At 40.0% G+C, this 20,984-nt stretch overlaps 1 protein-coding gene across 2 annotated transcripts in view; it reads left to right on the forward strand.

Moving 5' to 3' along the window:
• The window catches only part of SLC16A7 (solute carrier family 16 member 7), a 116,811-nt gene that overhangs the window by 47,942 nt on the left and 47,885 nt on the right, over positions 1–20,984 (forward strand). For both annotated transcript variants that reach the window (XM_068276611.1, XM_068276612.1), the window contains exon 2: positions 6,086–6,319. In XM_068276611.1, coding sequence (XP_068132712.1) covers positions 6,115–6,319 — 205 coding nt within the window. In that variant the 5' untranslated portion in view covers positions 6,086–6,114. The remainder of the gene's footprint in view (positions 1–6,085; positions 6,320–20,984) is intronic.

Consider the following 20,984-nt stretch of genomic DNA (forward strand, 5'->3'; position numbering starts at 1 on the left):
CATCAATTTTTTTCCACCAATAGGATTTTTTTTTTTTTTTTTCAAAATCCAAGTCTGGTTTGCAGAATCATTCATGTTCTACTGTCTTCTGTGTTAGCAAATCAGCACTACACAATAAGCAAAAATAATTCACCACTTACAAAAGGAGCACCAGAGGAGTTTACAGGGAATTGCTGACTGAGAGATATTTCCATTAGAGACTGTAAAGCAGCAGTAGTAGCAGAGCCTTGAAGTATATGTAAGCATAAACTATCTAATCTTAGCTTATAGACTCTGCATCTAGAGTTACATGTGTAGTGAGCATTTATAGTTCTACGAGTGCCCCTAGTTATGGGAGAAGCACAAGCAGACTTCTTTCCCTGAGGTTGTAGTCACTGCTCTGGAGTGAAATCTCAGAAGTTGCATTTGTTTATTGATCCACCATGATCAGTATGGATTTATACCAAAAAAATCAATGCCTTTGAACATCAAGCATTTGTATATAAACACACGAGTAAAGCTTACAATAGTGACACTCTTAGGGCCCTTTTACACTTAATCAGTTGCTCTCAGTTATAACTGAAAGAAAACTGATTTTCAAAGTAAAGCCCATGTTTTCCAATGGCACCTTTTACACTTAACGTGTTTTAACTGAAATCTTCTTCCCAATGCACTGCTATGGAAAAGACACGTACCAACGCCCACTAACGTGTACTAACACACACTAACTGATTAAGTGTAAATGGGGCCTTACAGACTACCCAGCAAGATCATGGTGAACCAGAACTCCTAGGAGTGTGCAAAGGGCTACAAAGGATCAAAAAGCCCTCTTACTAAAGTTTTGAGCAAAACAAAAGTTTGAATTCTTAAAACAGAATGTATTTGCTATAATTCATGTTGGAGTGAGCATTGGATGTCTCCCACAATGCATCACTGCTGAATATGCAAATCATCCTTTGTTATCCCTGTAAGCTAACCACACCTCCAGAATTGCTGGAATGCAATGACATGTCAGCTTGTTAATTGTACAGAGGGACAATAATCCAACATGCATACAGACTGTTTCGGGTTGGTTGATCCTCATCAGCGCATGGCATGGATTAATGTGGCTCTATGGAGTATGACTTGAAAAACCCCAAATTACAGATTGTCCAGCAAGCTCATAGAGAACCAAAACTCCTAGGAGTGTGTAAGTAGTGACAAGGGTAAGATATTCTACTTAGATCATGTAGTAAAGTCTATTGTCTTCTTGGTTTTGTCTTGATCGGAGGCAGTGCCATAGAGTTACTTTTAGTCAAACTTAGTTATAGCGCACCTGTCAAAAAATCTGAGCAATGAAAAGGGATCATATGATGAAAAATGCACAGAATCTTCTTTAAAACAGTTGTAAATAGTTAAATTATTTTTGAAAGTAAAGTGAGTTGAGCTCCAGATTTTCCACATTGGTTTGTGAAACCACCAACCATCTTGATCTTTAATACGTTAACAACACTTTCCTGTATATTTGTTGCAAAAAACCTATTTAAAAAAATACTTAAGATTTTTGTAATCATTTTATGTTGGGTGCGTGTCCCAGTGACCTTTGTGAGTCAAGTACATATGTTATAGTTTCACCCACTTGGGATCAAAAATTCTGTATTCACTGATGCTCAATAATAGTGATGAACAAAATGCCAACCTTTGTTTTGAATTTTTTTTCTATTTTGACCGACCCCCCCACCATGCCTATTTTTAGGGGCAGTCAGGGCAGTGCTTCGTCTGGGGCACATCAGTGGGGGTGCATGCAGAGTGTGCGCAGCAGGCCTTGGGAGTATTTACATTAACTCACCTTACGGGATCCATGCACCACATCTACTCTCTGTTTCCTTGCATCCTGTCTCTCTCCCTCATAGCAGTAACAGCTATAGGGAAAATATGATACAGGAAAATGAGGAAAGACAATACTTCTAGATATTACAGATGAAGGACAGTATTGAAGTTAAAACAGTGGAAATCAGAATGAGAAGCATTCATTTTCCAGTTCTAGTTCTGTGCTGTAATGTTTTAAAGTCCTAGCAGTTTCAGAATTGATGTTTGTGCTGGATGGGTTACCATGGTTTTGCATTAGGCAGGGCAACCTCCTGAGGGAAGGAACCGTTCCTGTGCCTGGGGGTTTTGTTTTTGCAACTGAACAGTATCTTACTCCTGAAGGCATTCGCTGGAAGATGAAGTATGCAGGATTGGAGGGATCAGGGGCAATTTTGGTCACTCTCTTTCTGCATCTGCTGGTGCAAAGATCCTGCAGGGAAGGTTATCTGCAACTAATTATTATTTCTTCTGATTGGATGATGCGCTGCAGTCTCACCTTCTCTTGTACAGAACATAAGCAAAACCAGACAGTAATTGATGAAGGATTCAATAATTATAAAACCGTACCATTCATTTCTGTGGTTGGCCGAACTTTTTCATCTGCCATATGTGGTACATCCTAAAGAAAGATGATGGTGACAGTGTTGTTATCCCATTTTAGGTTGTTAGAAATTACTGACTCAAAGAATTTGGATGGCTCTTCTTGGGTCATGACAGATCCACTTATTAGGTGTAGGGGCTGGGGGAAGTTTCCTAAAATCTACTATCATCTCCATGATCTTAAAGAAAACCTGTACTGAAAATTAAAAGTGAAAATAAACATACACAGGTCATACTTACCTCCTGTGTAGCCTACTCCCCAATCTCTTTCTCCCCTCCTGCGTCCTGTTTGTCCACTGTGATCAGGGAAATTCTCTGTCCTCCATTTTGAAAATGGCCATTACCCCATAATAGCTTTCTGGTCAGCACACAGTTAAACTGTAACATCGCCCACTTGAGCCATAGGAAAACATGGACACATCAGTTGTCCACTCAGCTATAACTGACAGCAACTGATGTATAACTGAGAGCAACTGATATATTTCAGTTATGACAAAATGTTGTCAGAACTGGAAGGGATCATTGTCAGAAGAAAATGTTGAGCTTCTGAGAGGAACTGATGGCAAGACAACTATGTAATGTTCATTTGCAGTTACCTCATGTGTTTATTTTAACCTATTTTGGTTCCTGGACGTAGAAACTACGTCCAGGAACCATGCGCGCTACCGCGCGCTCCCGTGGCCGATCGCGCGCGTGCACGCGCACTCCCGGCCGCAGATTCGGTAGCCAGGGAATCAATGTATCGGGCTATGGTGCCCGATCACTGATTCCTCTCCCCCGCTGAAAAAGCGACAGCTTCTCTCGGAAGCTGCGCCTCTTCTGGCCGTTCCCTCCCCGATGCGTCACTCTAAGCGTGTATTACGCTTAGAGTGACGTCATGTAAACAAACTCATGGCCGCCATCTTGTGGCCAAAAAGTAATACTACAACTGAAAATAAAAATAAATTAAAATGAACACACATTTACATTGTAAATCTATTGTTTACTTCCCACCCTCCCAAAACTACCCAAATAAAATGTTTACTATAAAAAAAAAAACATTACAATAAAAAAAAAATGTAAATATTTACCTAAGGGTCTAAACTTTTTAAATATCAATGTAAAGATGAAATATTTCTATATTTTTTTTATTTTAAACTTGTTAATAGTGATAGATGCAAAATGGAAAAAATGCACTTTTATTTCCAAATAAAATATTGTCGCCACACATTGTGATAGGGACATAATTTTAACAGTGTAATAATCGGGACATATGGGCAAATACAATACGTGAGTTTTAATTATGGAGGCATGTATTATTTTAAAACTATAATGGCTGAAAACTGAGAAATAATGAATTTCTCCATTTTTTTCTTATTCTTCCTGTTCAAATGCGTTTACAGTAAAGTGGCTCTTAGCAAAATGTACCCCCCAAAGAAAGCCTAATTGGTGGCGGAAAAAACAAGATATAGATCAGTTCATTGTGATATGCCTATATGCAGACTTGTCTCAATTTCGTATGAGACCAACTAGTAATGTTGTCATCTGCAAATTTCAGAACCATTACAGATGGATCTGTGGGGATACAATCATTAAGGCATGCCTTACATCTTGATGTGGTATTACAAAACAAATAACATTTTCAGGCACTGCATTATCAACACAACACTTTGGCAATACATGTGTGGCTGTATAATTGATTTTGATTTTCTGAAAAGTGAAATGACCTTTGCCTACAGACAGCAGCTAGACCTCAAACTACTTTTATTCATTTAATTTCATGCAGAAAAATTATTTTTGATTTCTGGCAGTTACAGTAACTACTGTAGTGTATATGTGCATTTTTATGCAGAGGTAAAAGGCCTGCCTGTATCATAATTAGCTACCCCAAATACGGCTATTTTTAAGCAATACAAAGTTTTTGTTTTGTTTTAAAATTCCACTTGTGTTCATTAGTAGCATCAAGTGCCTATTTATAAGAACAATTAATACTCTAATAAACTCCAATAATCTTTTAGTTCACTCAAAAATCCTGGTCTGCTATATGGAGGAATGTCAGTGCAGTGATGAGATCTTATATTTTGAAAGATACTCCCCTAAAATTGATGCTGAGGTGGTACTTCACTCCTGTCCCATATTTTGTGGTCTTGCACAGTGGCACAACAGTCTGGACAGAATGGGAAGATATGCTGCCGCAGAATTTCCTCTTTCGGGTTTCTCTTAATGTACAGAAGGCTTTTCTGCTGGTCCTCTACTCAGATGTTCTAAGTGCCTTCTGCAAATTATATAGGTTTCTGTTAATTAGGGACATTCAGGGCTATAGCTAGACAGGAAAAATATTATCATGTTAATGGAGAAAATGCACTATGCTAGTCTTGATTTATCAGACAAGTTTTACTCAAAATGGGAGGAATGGCTGGTCTAAGCCCTATCTACACGGAGGGACATTGTAGCGATTCGGCGGCTCGATTAGCCGCCGGATCGCCTCTTCCGCGTCCCCGCTCGCCGCGCGTGCGCCGCATTCGATTCCCCGCTCGTGCCTGCTCGTCCCCGCCGGCGCCGCTTATCTCCCGCACGATTCCCTGCCATTGTCCCCTCGCGGGGATCGAGCAGGGAATCGGCGGTACGGAGATCCGTCCTGTCGGATCTTATCAACCGAGCCGCATCAGCGGCTCGATTGATAAGCAGCATCGCGGCCGCATCTACTCGTGTAGATGCGGCTTAACTAGCATTATTTATATGAGTATGTAGTTTAGCCACACCTTCTGCAAACTGGACTTATCACTCATGATGGAGCAAATTGTGGTTGTTTTTTTTAATTCTTTTTTTCTGTTCTATATCATTTGTCTAATCGCTAATTGTTTGCTGGAACACAGATACTGGTATACTGTTTGATTATTTCACTGCTATCGTCATACACCGTTTGTCAAATTTTACATTTATAACAATAAACTTTATAATCAAAAAACCTGAGTTCATTTCAGTTCAGTAGTGAATTTGTCCTTGTTTCAGTAATAATAGTTATCTACCGGTACTAAAAATTGGTTAATGGACTCTCGTGTTGAATACATCTTTCATGCATTGATCTGCTTTGTGCCTTGTCTTTGCATTACACAGATTTATTCGATATTATATTAATTTAGCATTAAATATAATACAGTCCATTAGAGAGTTTATTGAACCATTTGTGTTAATTCTTGTCCTCAAAGTAATTAACAAGTGAATTGTAGTGCTAGTTTGATTATACTGCAGCTAAACCTGCCAGTATCCTGCCCACTGGAAGCATATGGAAGGAAAATACACATACTAACTATTTGCAGATGGCATCTTTGATGTGATTCAGAAAACATCAAAGTAAGGATGCAAACCTCTTTTTCAGCCTGCTGCTTTTCATTAGAGAATTGCTTCACAGCCAAACTCCAGGATGATGTGTAATTTTAGATGTGGACAGTATGGAAAGAGGATGGGCCATCATTGTTCTAGTATCTTGTTGGAAAGATTTATTTTACTTCCTGCGAGGATGGGAAATAAGAGACATGCTCCTACAAATGGACACAAACAACAATAAAAACCCAATAAAAATGTCATAGTGTATCTGTTGCAGTAAAATTAAAGATTTAAGCAGGACCTATTTTGAAGATCAAGCATTTCATCAAAGTTTATGAATTATGTTTTTCAGAACCGCAGTATCCCAAAAGGATTCCAGACATGCCTGGGACAGCGACTCACACCCCTCCGGATGGAGGATGGGGGTGGGTTGTAGTCTTTGCTTCTTTTATTTCAATTGGATTTTCGTATGCGTTTCCCAAAGCTATTACAGTATTCTTCAAAGAAATCCAGGAAATTTTTGGAACATCATACAGTCAAATAGCATGGATATCATCCATCATGCTGGCTGTTATGTATGCGGGAGGTAAGTCAAGAATACATTATTTCTCAGTATGTTATGCTAAATGCATCACTTGCTCACGTTGTCTAATGTTTGTAAATGAATGTGGCTGTTAAAATGCTGATATTGTGTGGCATTTCTGACCCCCTTTGTTGCATCCCTTGTCCATTACTCCATTCTGAGTAGACCTTTGCAAATCTCATGCTTACATTGAATAGAGGCCTAAACATTGATGCTGTCTCCTACCCCTTGCTATCTATAACCCAGTTAACTCAGTTAACTGAGATGACCCCTGCTGCCAGTAACAGAGATCTTAAGGTGGCCATACATCTGTAGACTTGTCGGCCGATCAAATCTGATGAAAATCTGTGCCACCAAGAGCATGCTTGATTGACAATTTGACCAATTTTGGGCCGTAATTGGTTGCATGTATCGATCAGACATGCTAGAAAATATCGGGCCAACGTACTCGATCGGGTGCACGGTAGTAATGATTTCAGATAATCGCATAAAACTAACATGATGGAAACCCCGGATGCGTCCCCCAATTGCACATGTGCCCCCAACCATATGCATTAATCAACCACATGGGGCGCGAATGACAAACAAGAGTGCAGAGACAGAGGTGGGCTGGTAAAGTATTAATTCAACGGCACGGGGAGGGGGTACATGTACATTTGTGGGGACGTGGTTGGGGCGTTGAAGCAACATCACTAGGCAAGTTCCCGAAAGATTTCATTTTGAAATTGTTCAGGAACTGACCTGCGGTTTATGGCCAATAGATTTCTCTCTGATCAGATTCAATCAGAGACATCTGTCTCTGGATCAATCGCTTGTCAAAATCGCTTGATGTATGGCCACCTGTATTGTTTTATGGACAGAAAGAAGGGAGATGTAATTCCAAATTAGAGGTTAAAGATTATATTCAGTATAGGTCTAAGGTAAAGAGAAGCTTGCTTGCTATAAAGCTGTTATGATGGAATGAATTACAGGTAGCTGTTTTTAATGCACAATTATTTGTCTGACCTTTTAACTGTTTTAAAATATCTCAAATACTCCATTTTTTGTAATACTCATTCTGGAACGAAGAGTACCCCCATATTGGTAGGAGGTCACATGATCCTGCAATAAGACACAGAAACAGAGAGAGAGAAATAGCAAGTGAGTAAGAGAATTTAATTTAGTTATGAGAGATACTGTAGATCTTGCTGTTGTGTGTAGCATAAAGAAGACTCATATTATCATCTATAAGAAAAACTGAAGGACATAGGCTGGAAGCCTCACCTCCACAGAGAATGTTGTTTTATTCATCTACAGAAAGTACAGGATTGACAGATCACCCACACATGTAGAGAAAAGGCAGACAGGCATGCACAACCCTGGGTGCCTCATCTGAGGCTGATATAATAACTAGCAGATGACCCATGAGGAGTTGCTGGAAGGCAACAGTCAGGTGTACATGGCCAATACAGAAGAGGAACATGCTCTTTATGGCATTGCATTCAGGCATTGAGTTGTACTGTATATATGTATAGCCATTTATACTGTATAATTGTGATACTGGGCCTGTTTTTATTATTTATGTGTTTGAATTTCATTATGATATATATAAGTACTTAATACAAGGTTATATATATATATATATATATATATATATTTATTTGTTACATTTTATATTGGATAATTGAAATGAAATCTGTTTTATAGGGCATTGTTTTATGGTTGTTAGATCATCCATACAAATCTTAGCACTAACTTCTGCTATTAAAATGAGAGTGTGTTAGTGGTACATATGGTAGTTATTCATATTTACATACTGTATATTCTGGGGACTTTTAAAACCTGTCTTAGACTCAAGAAGTAAAGGTGTGAATGGAGACAATGGCTGGTAAAATGACAGCAATATCTAAATTATGGGAATTATTGGGAATAGAGTACAGGGTTAATGAGCGGTGCAGAGGTGGCAGGGGTGTCACAGGGCGTGGTGTTGTGGATACCCTGCTCTGTGCGTAAAGTTGTGTGCTGCGGCTGACAGCGTGGACAGTGCTTGCTTGTGGGGGGGAGGTGTTGTCATGGAGAGAGCGTCAGGAGCCACTTGTCAGGGCTTGTACCTAGTTTGACTTAGTCTCTGTATGTTACAGCAGAGTGGTTTGTTTCAGTCATTTACATTTACTTCATTGTTTAATAAAAAAAAGTGCACGGGTCATCTGGGCAGCACTGTGCAATATAGAAAAGTCTAATTGACTCCCAGCATAGCCCCCTTTTCCTATTCTGAATCAGGGCTGGATTTACCATAAGGCACGTGATGGATGATGAAAAGGCGGCTCACTCCCCTCCCCTAGTGCCTCCCTCCCTCCTTCTCTGTGCAGAGTCCCAAGCAGAGCGTAAATTAGAAGTTACTCACCCAGCTCTCAGCATTCCACTGATGAGATCTCCCTTCAATTGGCACCACTAGCTACTTAATACTGAGGGTACTTCTGGCTACCTAACACTAAGGGGCAGCTGTATTGAGAGGTGACAGCTGGGCAAGTCAAGCACACTTGTGGTGCGGTTCAATGGGGGTTTGTAGGTTCATGGAGGGTAAAGTCTAGGGTGCCTGGACATCTGTGCCTATAGGCTCCTGTGATGTAAATCCGGGCCTGTTGTGAATGGTGCATTACAGGAGATTATTGTTCATATAAAGGCAGAATCAGGTTCTTAAAATTAGCTATATTCAAATAGTGTATGTATTAAATCATCAGTATGCATGTGCTGAACGCACAAGCAGATTTCTAGCACTCTGTTATCTGTATGCCTGGAGTTTAGCTTTTTTTTAAGTAAATGCTTGCTGGCTTTCACTGGATGAATGGTGTTATTTTCTTCCCAGTGGCATGGTGAACTTTATTTTTAACACGTGGTGGATACATTTATTTCAATCTACTATGTAGGAAATGTGGTTCATTCTTAACTGCTAAAACTTTGATAGCAGTGACAAAATAATTGGCGGTAACAAACAGCAGGGCAGGCTGTTCTGATTGTGCAGACATGCACATAATAAACTAGGAACCATACTATAATTTGAGTCATTGAACTTAAAGAACCTTTGTTAACAAGATATCACATGTCTGTGACCTTCACTCTAATGTGAAGGACTTCATTACAGCAGAGAGAACGAGGTAACTGCAGCTTTATGCAGAGCTTTGTGCTAGAGAACTCCTGATAATGTTTTTTCATTTACAGAAAAAAATAAAGCATGGACACCGTATCGTTCAGTTAATCAATACCCATTTAATGTTAAAAGAAGATTCCAGCCTATATTATCTTTCAGAAATGATTACAAATGACCTTTATTAATTTATTATTACACTGTATAAAATGTTGAGCTTGTCTCAGCCTTCAAAAAAAAAAAAAGTGAGGAAAAAGTCACCTTAAAAAAATCACTGTCCATTAATTTGCTAATGGAAACTCCTAAAAACAAAATCAATCACATTAGATCACATCACAGGGCAGCACAAGACTATACAGATTTTACTGATTCAGAGTAAACCTGTCATAAAAATGAATGTAATCTGCTTAAGTTAATGCAGTGTTTTCAGTGAGAGGTGCTGTGGGAACTTTTACCATCCAGAAAAAGACAGAACCTGAAAAACAAGCAAAATGTGTATATGCATTGCAGAGTGCCCCTGAGGTGTAACTGCAGATGGAAGTGGCCCCTGAAGCCACAGCGGGGCCCAGTTCTGTCTGAGGTCCCAACTTCTTAGCCTACCTCTTTCTGATACAAGGGCTGCTTACCTAGAGGAAGTGATGTAGCCACTAGCGATGTGCGAGTGAGATTTTTAAGTTTGATCTTGTGGCAAATTGAACCTTTCTTGCTTGCCAAAGTTCTCTACTTGAAAGGCCCAGTGATTTGCCATGCGGTTTGTTTCTCACCAAATGAGCACTGGCAAAACCGGGAGTGGTACGGAGCCAATATTTCTATGGCAAGTGTTGAATTGTCCTCTCCTGAGTGAATACTTTACTCCCAGGAAGCACAACAAGGCCCAGCAGCCAATGAGAAGAGATCCAACCACAAACAGATATTAAGGGGAGTTACACTACTTACACATGCTTGTTACCTATCATAAAGCTACTGAGAACTCTGTCAGCTATAGCCTGGAATTTCTTCACATAAAAAAAAATTCTAAAAAAGGATCCATTTTGTAAAAAAAGTGTCCTTTTTGCAGTATACGTTTCCAGTCCGTAAAAACGTATCCCCAGCCCTGGGGCTGTGGGTCAGGGGGGGGGGGGGCGCCGAGCTGGAGGGGGTAGCAGCTAGGAAGGGGGGCAGTGGGCACAGTAGCGGGGAGGGGGTCACCTGGGTCCCCCCTTCCGCTCTCCCCCTCCAGCTATTTTCGCTAAATTTTAAATCAGCAGCTAGCGGGGAAGTTATTACCTACTACCTTGCTTTCCACTGCTCGCCGCGTCACTTCCCTGCAATGCCGCCCACTGAAGTACAGAGGGTGGCATTGCAGGAAGTGACGTGGCGAGCGGTGGGATGCAAGGAAATAGGTAATTGCTTCCCCGATCGCTGCTGATTTAGAATTTTTTGAAAATAGCTGGAGGGGGAGAGTGGAAGGGGGGTCCAGGGTCTGCACCCCCTCCCCGCCACTGTGGCCGCTGCCCCCTTTCCTGGCTGCTACCTCCTCCAGCTTGGCAGCCCCCCCACCCACAGCCAGGGCTGGGGACACCTAAACAGACTGGAAACATATCCGTTTCTGTGTCCAAAGTTATCTGTGTAGAGGGAAATCCATTTTTCTATTGCCTTTCATTGCCCCTGCCTGTATACGTGGTCCATGAAAATGTTGCAAATCCGGACTCTCCGTTTAGTTTTTTAAAATGGATCAAGCCGATCCATCTTTTGAAGTGTGTGAAGAAGGCTGCTATTTTTAACATTGGTATCCGTGTCTCTGTTTTTGGCCCTGGCAAAAAAACGGAGCCACAGATACGGTTTTAACCACTTACCGACCGCCCACTGCACAGGGGCGGCCAGAAAGTGGATCCCGCAAGGACCGCCGCATGTACAATTGGCGGCGGTCCTTGTACGGGCATGGGCGGAGTGATCGCGTCATCCGTGACGCGATCCTACGCCGGGGATCGATGGCCGTGGATTTAGCCTCCAGCTCGCCGGCCACTTAGCAGCGCCGGCGGGCGGAGGAATATCTCCGCCAATTCAGGCGTATAATAGGCTTTGTAATGTATACAAAGCCTATTATACAGGCTGCCTCCTGCCCTGGTGGTCCCAGTGTCCGAGGGACCACCAGGGCAGGCTGCAGCCACCCTAGTCTGCACCCAAGCACACTGATCCCCCCCCTGCCCCCTGATCGCCCACAGCACCCCCTCAGAAATATCTCTGTAAATGCACAATTGTGTGTAAAAAAAATCAAACCATTGTCATTTACAGAGATATTTCTCCCACCCAGCATTGGTATGTGTAAAAATACACCCCAAAACACATTATACTACTTCTCCTGAGTACGGCGGTACCACATGTGTGGCACTTTTTTACACCCTAAGTGCGCAAAGGGGCCCAAAGTCCAATGAGTACCTTTAGGATTTCACAGGTCATTTTGTAACATTTGGTTTCAAGACTACTCCTCACAGTTTAGGGCCCCTAAAATGCCAGGTCAGTATAGGAACTCCACAAATGACCCCATTCTAGAAAGAAGACACCCAAAGGTATTCTGTTAGAAGTATGGTGAGTTCATAGAAGATTTTATTTTTTGTCACAAATTAGCGGAAAATGACACTTTGTGAAAAAAAACAATTAAAATCAATTTCCGCTAACTTGTGACAAAAAAATAAAATCTTCTATGAACTCACCATACTCCTAACGGAATACCTTGGGGTGTCTTCTTTCTAAAATGGGGTCATTAGTGGGGTTCCTATACTGCCCTGGCATTTTAGGGACCCTAAACCATGAGGAGTAGTCTAGAAAACAAATGCCTCAAAATGACCTGTGAATAGGACATTGGGCCCCTTAGCACACCTAGGCTGCAAAAAAGTGTCACGTGGTATCGCCGTACTCAGGAGAAGTAGTATAATGTGTTTTGGGGTGTATTTTTACACATACCCATGCTGAGTGGGAGAAATATCTCTGTAAATGGACAATTGTGTGTAAAACAAAAACAAACAATTGTCATTTACAGAGATATTTCTCCCACCCAGCATTGGTATGTGTAAAAATACACCCCAAAACACATTATACTACTTCTCCTGAGTACGGCAATACCACATGTGTGGCACTTTTTTTCAGCCTTATTTCTTCTATCCTATAAGTTCCTATACCTGTTCGAATGTGGTGTGTCTTACTGCAGCCTTTCCTAGTTGCACAGTGGCTGTATTATCTCAGTTATATAATCTAATCTTCTCTCTTCTGTCATCTTTGTTGGGCTCAGGCACTCAGGCTGGAATGTGCTGATCTGTTTGTGATAGGATAGAAGCTATACATACCCTCTCCAGGCCCCCTGCAGACTCTGTATGAGTCACACACTGAGCTACTCTCAGCCTATCACATGCTGTTAGCAGCCATGTCTTTTGTTTGTAAACACTGCCTAAAACTGGCAATTACAAGCCAGGATTGCAGCAGGGAGTGACAGAAACAGCACAGAGGGGCCCAGGAGAACATAATGAATAGAATGGCATGCTTTTTATTGTAAGAATTTTAGAGTACAGATTCTCTTTAAGTTTGCACTTTTGTTTGTTTTAACAATTTATTTAACTTTCCTTCTTAGGCAAATACAGATTAGCAAAGCACTAATGGAAGTCTGCAATATTTACAATTACGTTGAATTGCAATCAGAAAAATCTTTATGAAGATGTTGTTCAGCATATCTTTTATGTATTTATTTATTTTATATTTATAATGTCTTGTGTTACTGTTTTATAATCAGTAATGATTGTATGCTGGTGATTCTCTAAGCACTCTACTACTGTGTACTTTGGAATGTTGCCTTAATTCTTGCCAGGTGAAATTGATGAGTTTGGTTTCACAATGAATCATCCCCATTCTTGCTTAGCAAGATTCTCAAAAAACTGGCAGTTAAGTTAGTCATATGGCCAGCTTAAGAAAGAACAGATAAGTTAAAAGGGGATGGTTGGGCACAAATATTGTTTATTCCCTTATACTCTACTCCTGCATCAGCAATGCATACACTTTTTAACTGATAAAAACAGCGCTGAAAGTCAGTATGCATCAAACCTTTTATGGTTTTTGTTGCAGCTTTCCCCATTATGTCCTTTAATTCAAACACCTTCCCTTTTAGCACAGCCTTGGCTTTTAGGAGAAATAAAGTCCAGCTTAAATGTCTGCACAAAGATTAGTGAAACCTGGACCATTGCCCTGATGCAGTATCCTAGTATTCATCCACAATTACAGTCCCCCTCCTCACCTACTCTCCAGTTTGAACAACTTACTGTATATTTGTAGGAGGGTTGGTTGTTGACTGACAAGCATAGTCTTTATGAATTTTAATCATTACAGCTATCATCCTAACACTCAGTCATCTGTCCTACTATACGATTTAGCTGATTTTAATGTTTTCTTCAGTTGTTGATGTTGTCGGACATCCTAGGCTGTCATCATCCTCCATGTCTTCTTAATCACCATAGAAACATCTGTGCAGCTTAACAGCATCTTGAAATTTACTGAAAATACTTGCAAAATTTAACTCAACAGATTTTTAATCATATTTCATCAATAATGGACTTTTTTTGTTTCAACGATTAAGGGTTTTGGAAAGTTTTGAACATGATTATCCCAAGAAATCTGATTCATTATGAAAATATAATGAACAAAATGAGATGAGAATATAACTTTGACTCTGAGCTTCTAGTCAGTCATGTTAGCAAGAGGACAAGACAAGCAGAGTAGAATGGTTGCTATGCAACAGGTCAGACACAGTTCTAGTCTTCTGTCATAAGTTATTTGCAAAGAAAGTAAATCTGGATTAATTTTAAAAAGAAGTTTAAAAAAATGAGAATGCTTTGACGAATTGCCCAGAGCAAGCCAACAGAATCCTTGTCTCATTTTTCCAAATTTAAGGAGACAGTGAAGCGGAAAAAAGTATATAATGAATTGGTTGTGTAGTATGGATAATTACTAGAACATTAGTAGCAAAGAAAGGTACTATTCCATTAGCCGGGCGCAACCACTAGGTGGCGTTAATTACTATTCTCCCTCCAGGCCGCCATGGATAGTAGGTAAAGATGTAACTCTGCTGCCAGCGATCGCTGGTGTTTTAGCGCCACCTAGTGGTTGTGCCCGGCTAACGGGAAAGAACCCAAAGAAAATATTCTCATATTTTTATTTTCAGTTATACAGTGGGTTTTTTTTCATAACATTGCATCATTCTCTAATATTTGCAGATTACACACTACTCAGCATTCTAAATGATTTTACAGACACAGGCTAGTTAACTTTTGAACTGTCCTCTGGAGAGTAAAAGAAAATACAGTAGCTGACAGTTGAGATAACAAGCTTCAGAAGACAGAGCTCTCTGCGACTTTGAAAGTTGTGGAGCTCAATAGCTTTTTTGCATAGATAACAACTGGAGTTTCTTAACGCTTCCTGTACTGGAAACAATATTAGACTTATGTGTCTGCTCCTAATGTTTTATTTCTTAGCTGTACTACACATACAAATCATTATATCATATTTTTTTTCTCTTCAGTGTCTCTTTACAGATAAAACCTGATTGGTGAGAATTTATCTCAGTTTATATTTTTCCAAAAATACATTTTATATTTAAAGATAAATAAGTGCAGCTACTGATATTAATAATGTTAGCACAGGAATTTGTAAAGGCATCCAAAGTATTATTAGATCGGATGCTAAGACTTCTACTTCTGCATTGACAAACTCACTTTGAGCTATGGAATATGGATGTTTCTGGCTTAAAATATGCATTTTAGAAGCATTCTGAAATTATCCTGAATTCAGCATTTGATTTTTGAATTTTGCACTATTTGTTATTGTGTCTTAACAGCTATGGTATTTATTATGTATCATTTTTAAGTGCAGCATTTGTTATTTAGTGGTATTGGGCGTGTTTTGTATCGCAATTACTATGTATGTAATAGCAAAAGCATCTCAAATGCAGAGTAAAGCATTTCAAATGCAGGTCAAAACATGTCAAACAAATCTCAAACGCATCTCAAGTGCAGGTGGACAGATGCTTCTACAAACATTGGAAATGATTTATAAAAGAATGGTAGTGTAGCAATACCAGTCTGTTGCTGTATTTTCTGCATTTTTTCTGTCTGTGCTATTTATAACTTTCTGATGACACAGCTGTGCTGAGCTTTAAGGATGTGTTACTCTTTCTAATGCCTTGTTGCTGTTTTTATGGATTGTGATAAGGAATTCTGTATTTATAAAGCACTGAATGTTCCTGCCAGAGGGAAGTGCATAAGCATTGTCATCCTGAAGGTGGCAATACTAGTTCAAGTCAAGGGGAAGAAGTATAACCTGTTACCTTTATTTTCAAGTTAATGCCGATATATTGCGCACAAAGCCATTCGGTAATGTAATTGTATAGCTTCTTTACATTTGAAATCCCCCACAACACTTACATTTCTTGTAGTTTTATAAATGCTACAGAGAATGGCAACAGTAAACTACCAATGTAATTATCATGATTTTATACTTTGTGCATATTGTGCTTCCTGAAGCTGTGTTTCACCTGCTTCTGATGTGTCATAATACATTTCACTCTGTCTTACATGATAAAAACAACCTACACTGAAAGATTGACTATGTGTAGGGGATTTTACACGACACATCCCATTTCTACAGTGTACAGATTTGTGTTGTGGAAGGGTCTTCTTTAAAATCTACTAACAAAAACCCCAAATGTTCGAAGTGGCCAGTTTAAATATGCGTAAAAATGTTAAATAAAAATCTGGCAGATCAATAAATTATTGTGATTCATTTATTCATTTACCAGATTTTTATTTGCCATTTTTACTCACTGTATTGATATCGGGTGATTGTGATGTGTGTGTGTGTGTGGTGTGGTGTGTGTGTTGTGCACCTACACTGATTTACTGCTATGTATCAATTTTATGAAACAATATATGAATTCATAGTGAGTACACTTTCATTGTTTACATTATTCTTATTTTATTTGTTTGATTGTATCAATAAAAACTCAGTAATTCATTAAAATTATAGTTTGTAAAATATCATGTGTCTACAAGATGACATCACAAGCTATATATCCACATATTATCTCTAGCGCTCTTTAAAGAGAACCCGAGGTGGGGATCTTAGAGTTAAATCTATACACAGAGGCTGGGTCTGGCTATAGTGCCCAGCCTCTGTTGCTAGTTGAATATTCCCTAAATCCCCCCTGCGCTCTGCACGAGTCCATAAATTACAGCCGCGCTGTCTGGCTCTGTTTACCTTTCTATTGTCACTCACGCTGCTCCCCCCGCCTCTTGCAGAGCGCTGGTCCCTGCCCGAGTAACTTCTCTCTAATCAGCGGCGAGGGAAGGGACGTGGGTGGGGATCGGCGCTCTGCAGGAGGCGGAGGAGCGGCATGAGTGGCACTAGAATGGTAAACAGAGCCCGCTGCGACAGGCTCAGTGTCGCCAGCGCGGCTGTAATTTATGGGCTCATGCAGAGCGCAGGGGGTATTTAGGGAATATTCAACTAGCAACAGAGGCTGGGCATTATAGCCAGACCCAGCCTCTGCGTATAGATTTAACTCTAAGATCCCCACCTCGGGTTCTCTTTAAGTTTATCTTTATCTGATTTGCTACAATTTGTTTATGCTAGAAGGGCATACCTATAATAGTGTTGTAAGTAAAAATTGGCACAAAACAATGCTAATAGAATATTGGTAATTTTACCAATTTTACTATGTCCTAGCCCAACTCTGTTCTCACACTGAACCCTTCCTCTTTATATCTAACCGATTTCTCCAGGTGGTGCCTAACAATGAAAACTTCCTTGGTGGGCACCTAGCCTTAACCCTAAAGATTTTCCCCAGGGTACCTTCATGGGCGCCCATTTTTAACTTAGCAATCACTGTAAGTTTAAGCGCCAATCTCGCCTGATTAAATAGAAGGTGACAAGGCCACTCGCAATGCACAGTGTGGTTATAAATAGCAGAAATACCAAAATGTCACGGTGAGTGTTGCACCCAGATTTACGTTACCCTTAGACGGTACTCCTCTCTCAATTAGCCGCTGCTGCTACTACTATTAGCACCACACTAAGTACCATGAATAAGGTAGTCAGTAACCTGTACAAGTGTTTTGAGAGTGGTCAATTGATAAAAATGACTATTGTTAAGTTCTGTTGGTCTGATAGTGTGGGACCAGCATAAGCAATAAAAAAGATCAATCAGTATGGGGTCGCTTTACTGCAGTTGTACTGCAGTATTTCATTTCCCACACCACTTTGCATTACCGCCCATTTCTGTATACTTCCCACTAGCGGGTGAGAGACGGGAGAAAGGGGTTGTTACAATCCCAGATTCCATCTACAGCCTGCCACTAAGAACCAGAAACCACTTCTAGAGCTACTAAAAAAAATGATAAAAGGCTAACAATTTTATAGAAAGGCATTGCACTCTTTAGAAGTGCTTTAGAAGACTTTTTCATCTAATTTCTATTTTAACAAGTAACTGGAACATAAAAAATACTGTGCCTTGGTGTGCAACTGGTTAAGGATATAGAGTCAGGTTTCCTGCCACGTAGTGCTACATCTGCTTGTGATAATGCAAAGCTACATGGTGCCCAAGGGAGCTACAAAGGTACTGAGAAGAGCTGCATGTTACCAGCCAGACTCATTATATCATTTACTTTGGCAAAATATATCTCTGGTACATGAACTGAACATACATTCTTCATCAAACTAATGAAATATGTGTAATCCATTAAATTTTTATACTAAAGATACTTAAATACCGAAACACAGAAGTAACTGTTTTATAATGCATGCATAACTGATGAGCTTTATCGTACATGACTGTTATTTCACTGCTCCTTCAGTTCTCGTGACTCATTAACACAAAAAGATCTTACATAGCAAACTTCAAGGTGGCATATTTCCCCCAAAAGGCCATTTCACACCGGCTGTTTTCTGTTTTCTTTTTGAAAAGGCTTGCGATTTTCCAAACGCAAGAACAGTACATTTACAATTGCAATTGTGGGAATGCATTCACACTCAATGCATTTATGATTTTCTAAAAAGGCAATCGTAGTTCTGCTGCAGAAGCCAACATAGTGAAAATCGCAAACTGCGAAAAGCAAAACGTATTGCACTTTGCAATTTTTGGTGTGAAAGAGCCCTAAAGGTGCCCATTAATTGAACCCTTTTTTCATCAGATGTGATCTTTTTAAGATCGTAAGTAATCAGAAGAATTCTCAATTGTTCCCATAAACAGGTAGATTAGGGCATTTTCTCTCTTCAAATAAAATCTAACTTTTAAAAAATTCTAACTTTTGGATTGATTAAATTTTCTGTTCCAATCAACCACAGAAATGTTCTACATCTATTTTCACCACACACTGCACAGTTTTATGTACAATTCAATCACAAAAATTGTGTCAAAAGATCACATCTGATGAGAAAATTGTACCGCTAATTGGCACCTTTACACTGACAGCAATATCAATCTACTTCCTACCACAGTTGAAAAATTTGAAAACTTGTAACTGGTGCAATGGTTAAAGGATAACCGCATTTATACCAATCAGTAATCCCAAACCTCTGCTGCAGTCCACCTAGACCTGACTATCAGATATTTGCTTGTCCCCACTGCATGCATTGGGGCTATTTTAAATGAAAATTTTGAATTTTATTATATATGTTCTTTTTATGGGCTCATTCATGTTTGAAATTCGCCCAGCTAACCGCACAGCCTAATTTTTCCCCAACACCAGCTACTGAGCAGCCAATATCTGCACAGAGATAACAAAAGTGAGCACTAGGTAGGGTTAGTTAGGGTTACCAGTTAGTTTTAAATGTAGGATTAGAAGGTTTGTGTTAGAGGGAAGCCAATTAGGTTTAGAAGGGGAAAGTTAAGCATCAGGGCGAGATTATTAACAAAGTAAGGGGTTAACGTTAAGGGGGGAAGATTGGGGTTAGGCAGCAGAAAGAGGTTAACATTGGGGGAAGGGCAGTTAAATTTAGGCATAAGATAGCAACTAATGTTAATGAGAGGGTAGGCATCAGGAAGGGGTTAACATTAGGGGTAGGATAGGGCTAGACATCAGTAGAGGTCAATGTTGCAATGGGATATTAGGCAGCAGGTAGGTGTTAGTGTCACATGCGTGGAAAAAGGATAATGTATAGGGAACCTAGGGTTAGGTGATAGGAAGGGGTTCTTTTTACTGGGTGAAGATAGACATCAGCAAAGGGTTAACATTAGGTGGTATGTTAGTTATCAGAAATGAATCAATGTCACGGGGGAGGTAGGATGTCAGGAAGAGGTAACCGTTGAAAGAAGGATAGGGTCTACAAGATAGGAATGGGTTAATGTTGTGGAAAGGCTATTAAGAAGTGGTTAACATTAGTAGGAAGGATAGCATTACACCTCAGGTAGGGGCTTATGTTAGGGGTACTTAGACATCAGTCAGGGGTTAATGTTACAAGGATACGTTATGCACCAGGATGAGGTTAATGTTGAGGACATTAAGTTTAGGCATCAGGTAGGGGTTATGGTTCAGGGGAAGCTTAGAGCTGTGCATTTAGACACTTTGCTAAAGGGATTGGTTAGTTTAGCTGAATGCCATGGAAAAAAAGGATTGTCTAACCTCTAAGAAGCTGACAAAAAAATAGAGAATGGCTGAAACAAATAAGTTTTACACATTGCTATGTGTCCTCTGTTTACCCTGTCTTGGCCTCAGTTTTTTCCATCAGCTGGTAGCATATGTTATTCTAATGCAGGAACTTCTGGAATCCATCCTTTTGCGTCTCTAGCAATGCTGGAGTCCCTGGCAGTCAGACAAGTGTGACTAGGATAAAGTAAGCTTACTACGAGAGGTGACTGGCCTGCCTGACACACACGTGGTGGCTGCGGCTGCTAGATTCTATGTGCTGATATATGCAAGGAATCCTGGTGTTTGTGTGTGCAACTAGCGTCATGGCTGTTAGACTTCCTATATTTTATATGAAACCACTATGGTACATGACAATGCAGCTGCATCAAACGGGATCTGTGATTATAACTGACTGGCAGTTGCAGCCCTGAACTCCAGCATTACAGGCATGCACCATCTACCCAAGTAAAAATAAATAGTTGTGTTGGAGTTCCACTTTAGGAATTGGTGCAATGTTGAACCAATCATACCTTCCAAGCAAAAACAGAAACATGAAATATTAAAACAAGTTTGGTTTCATCTTCCTGGCAGGTTTATGTCTTTATTCCACAAGCAGTACATAATCTATAGCACTGAATAGTACATTGCTGGGCGCACAATGGATATTTATTACTTCTGAATTTGAAAAGCAGTATTAATCAACATTTTACACTGCTGGTTTTGCTGTGAGCACACTATTCTCTGGTACACTTATTCTCATGTAATTGAAGTGTCAGTCAGTTTTAACTTCAATTAAGTTCCAGTTTTTTCAATATGGAGCACCAGCTGGCCACATAAGCCAGCATGTCCCTCTCGGATATTCTGTCTTGCCCTATAATGCGTGTCGTGGTCCATAACATTC

The sequence above is a fragment of the Hyperolius riggenbachi genome, chromosome 3 (assembly GCF_040937935.1).
Source record: "Hyperolius riggenbachi isolate aHypRig1 chromosome 3, aHypRig1.pri, whole genome shotgun sequence".
NCBI lineage: Eukaryota > Metazoa > Chordata > Amphibia > Anura > Hyperoliidae > Hyperolius > Hyperolius riggenbachi.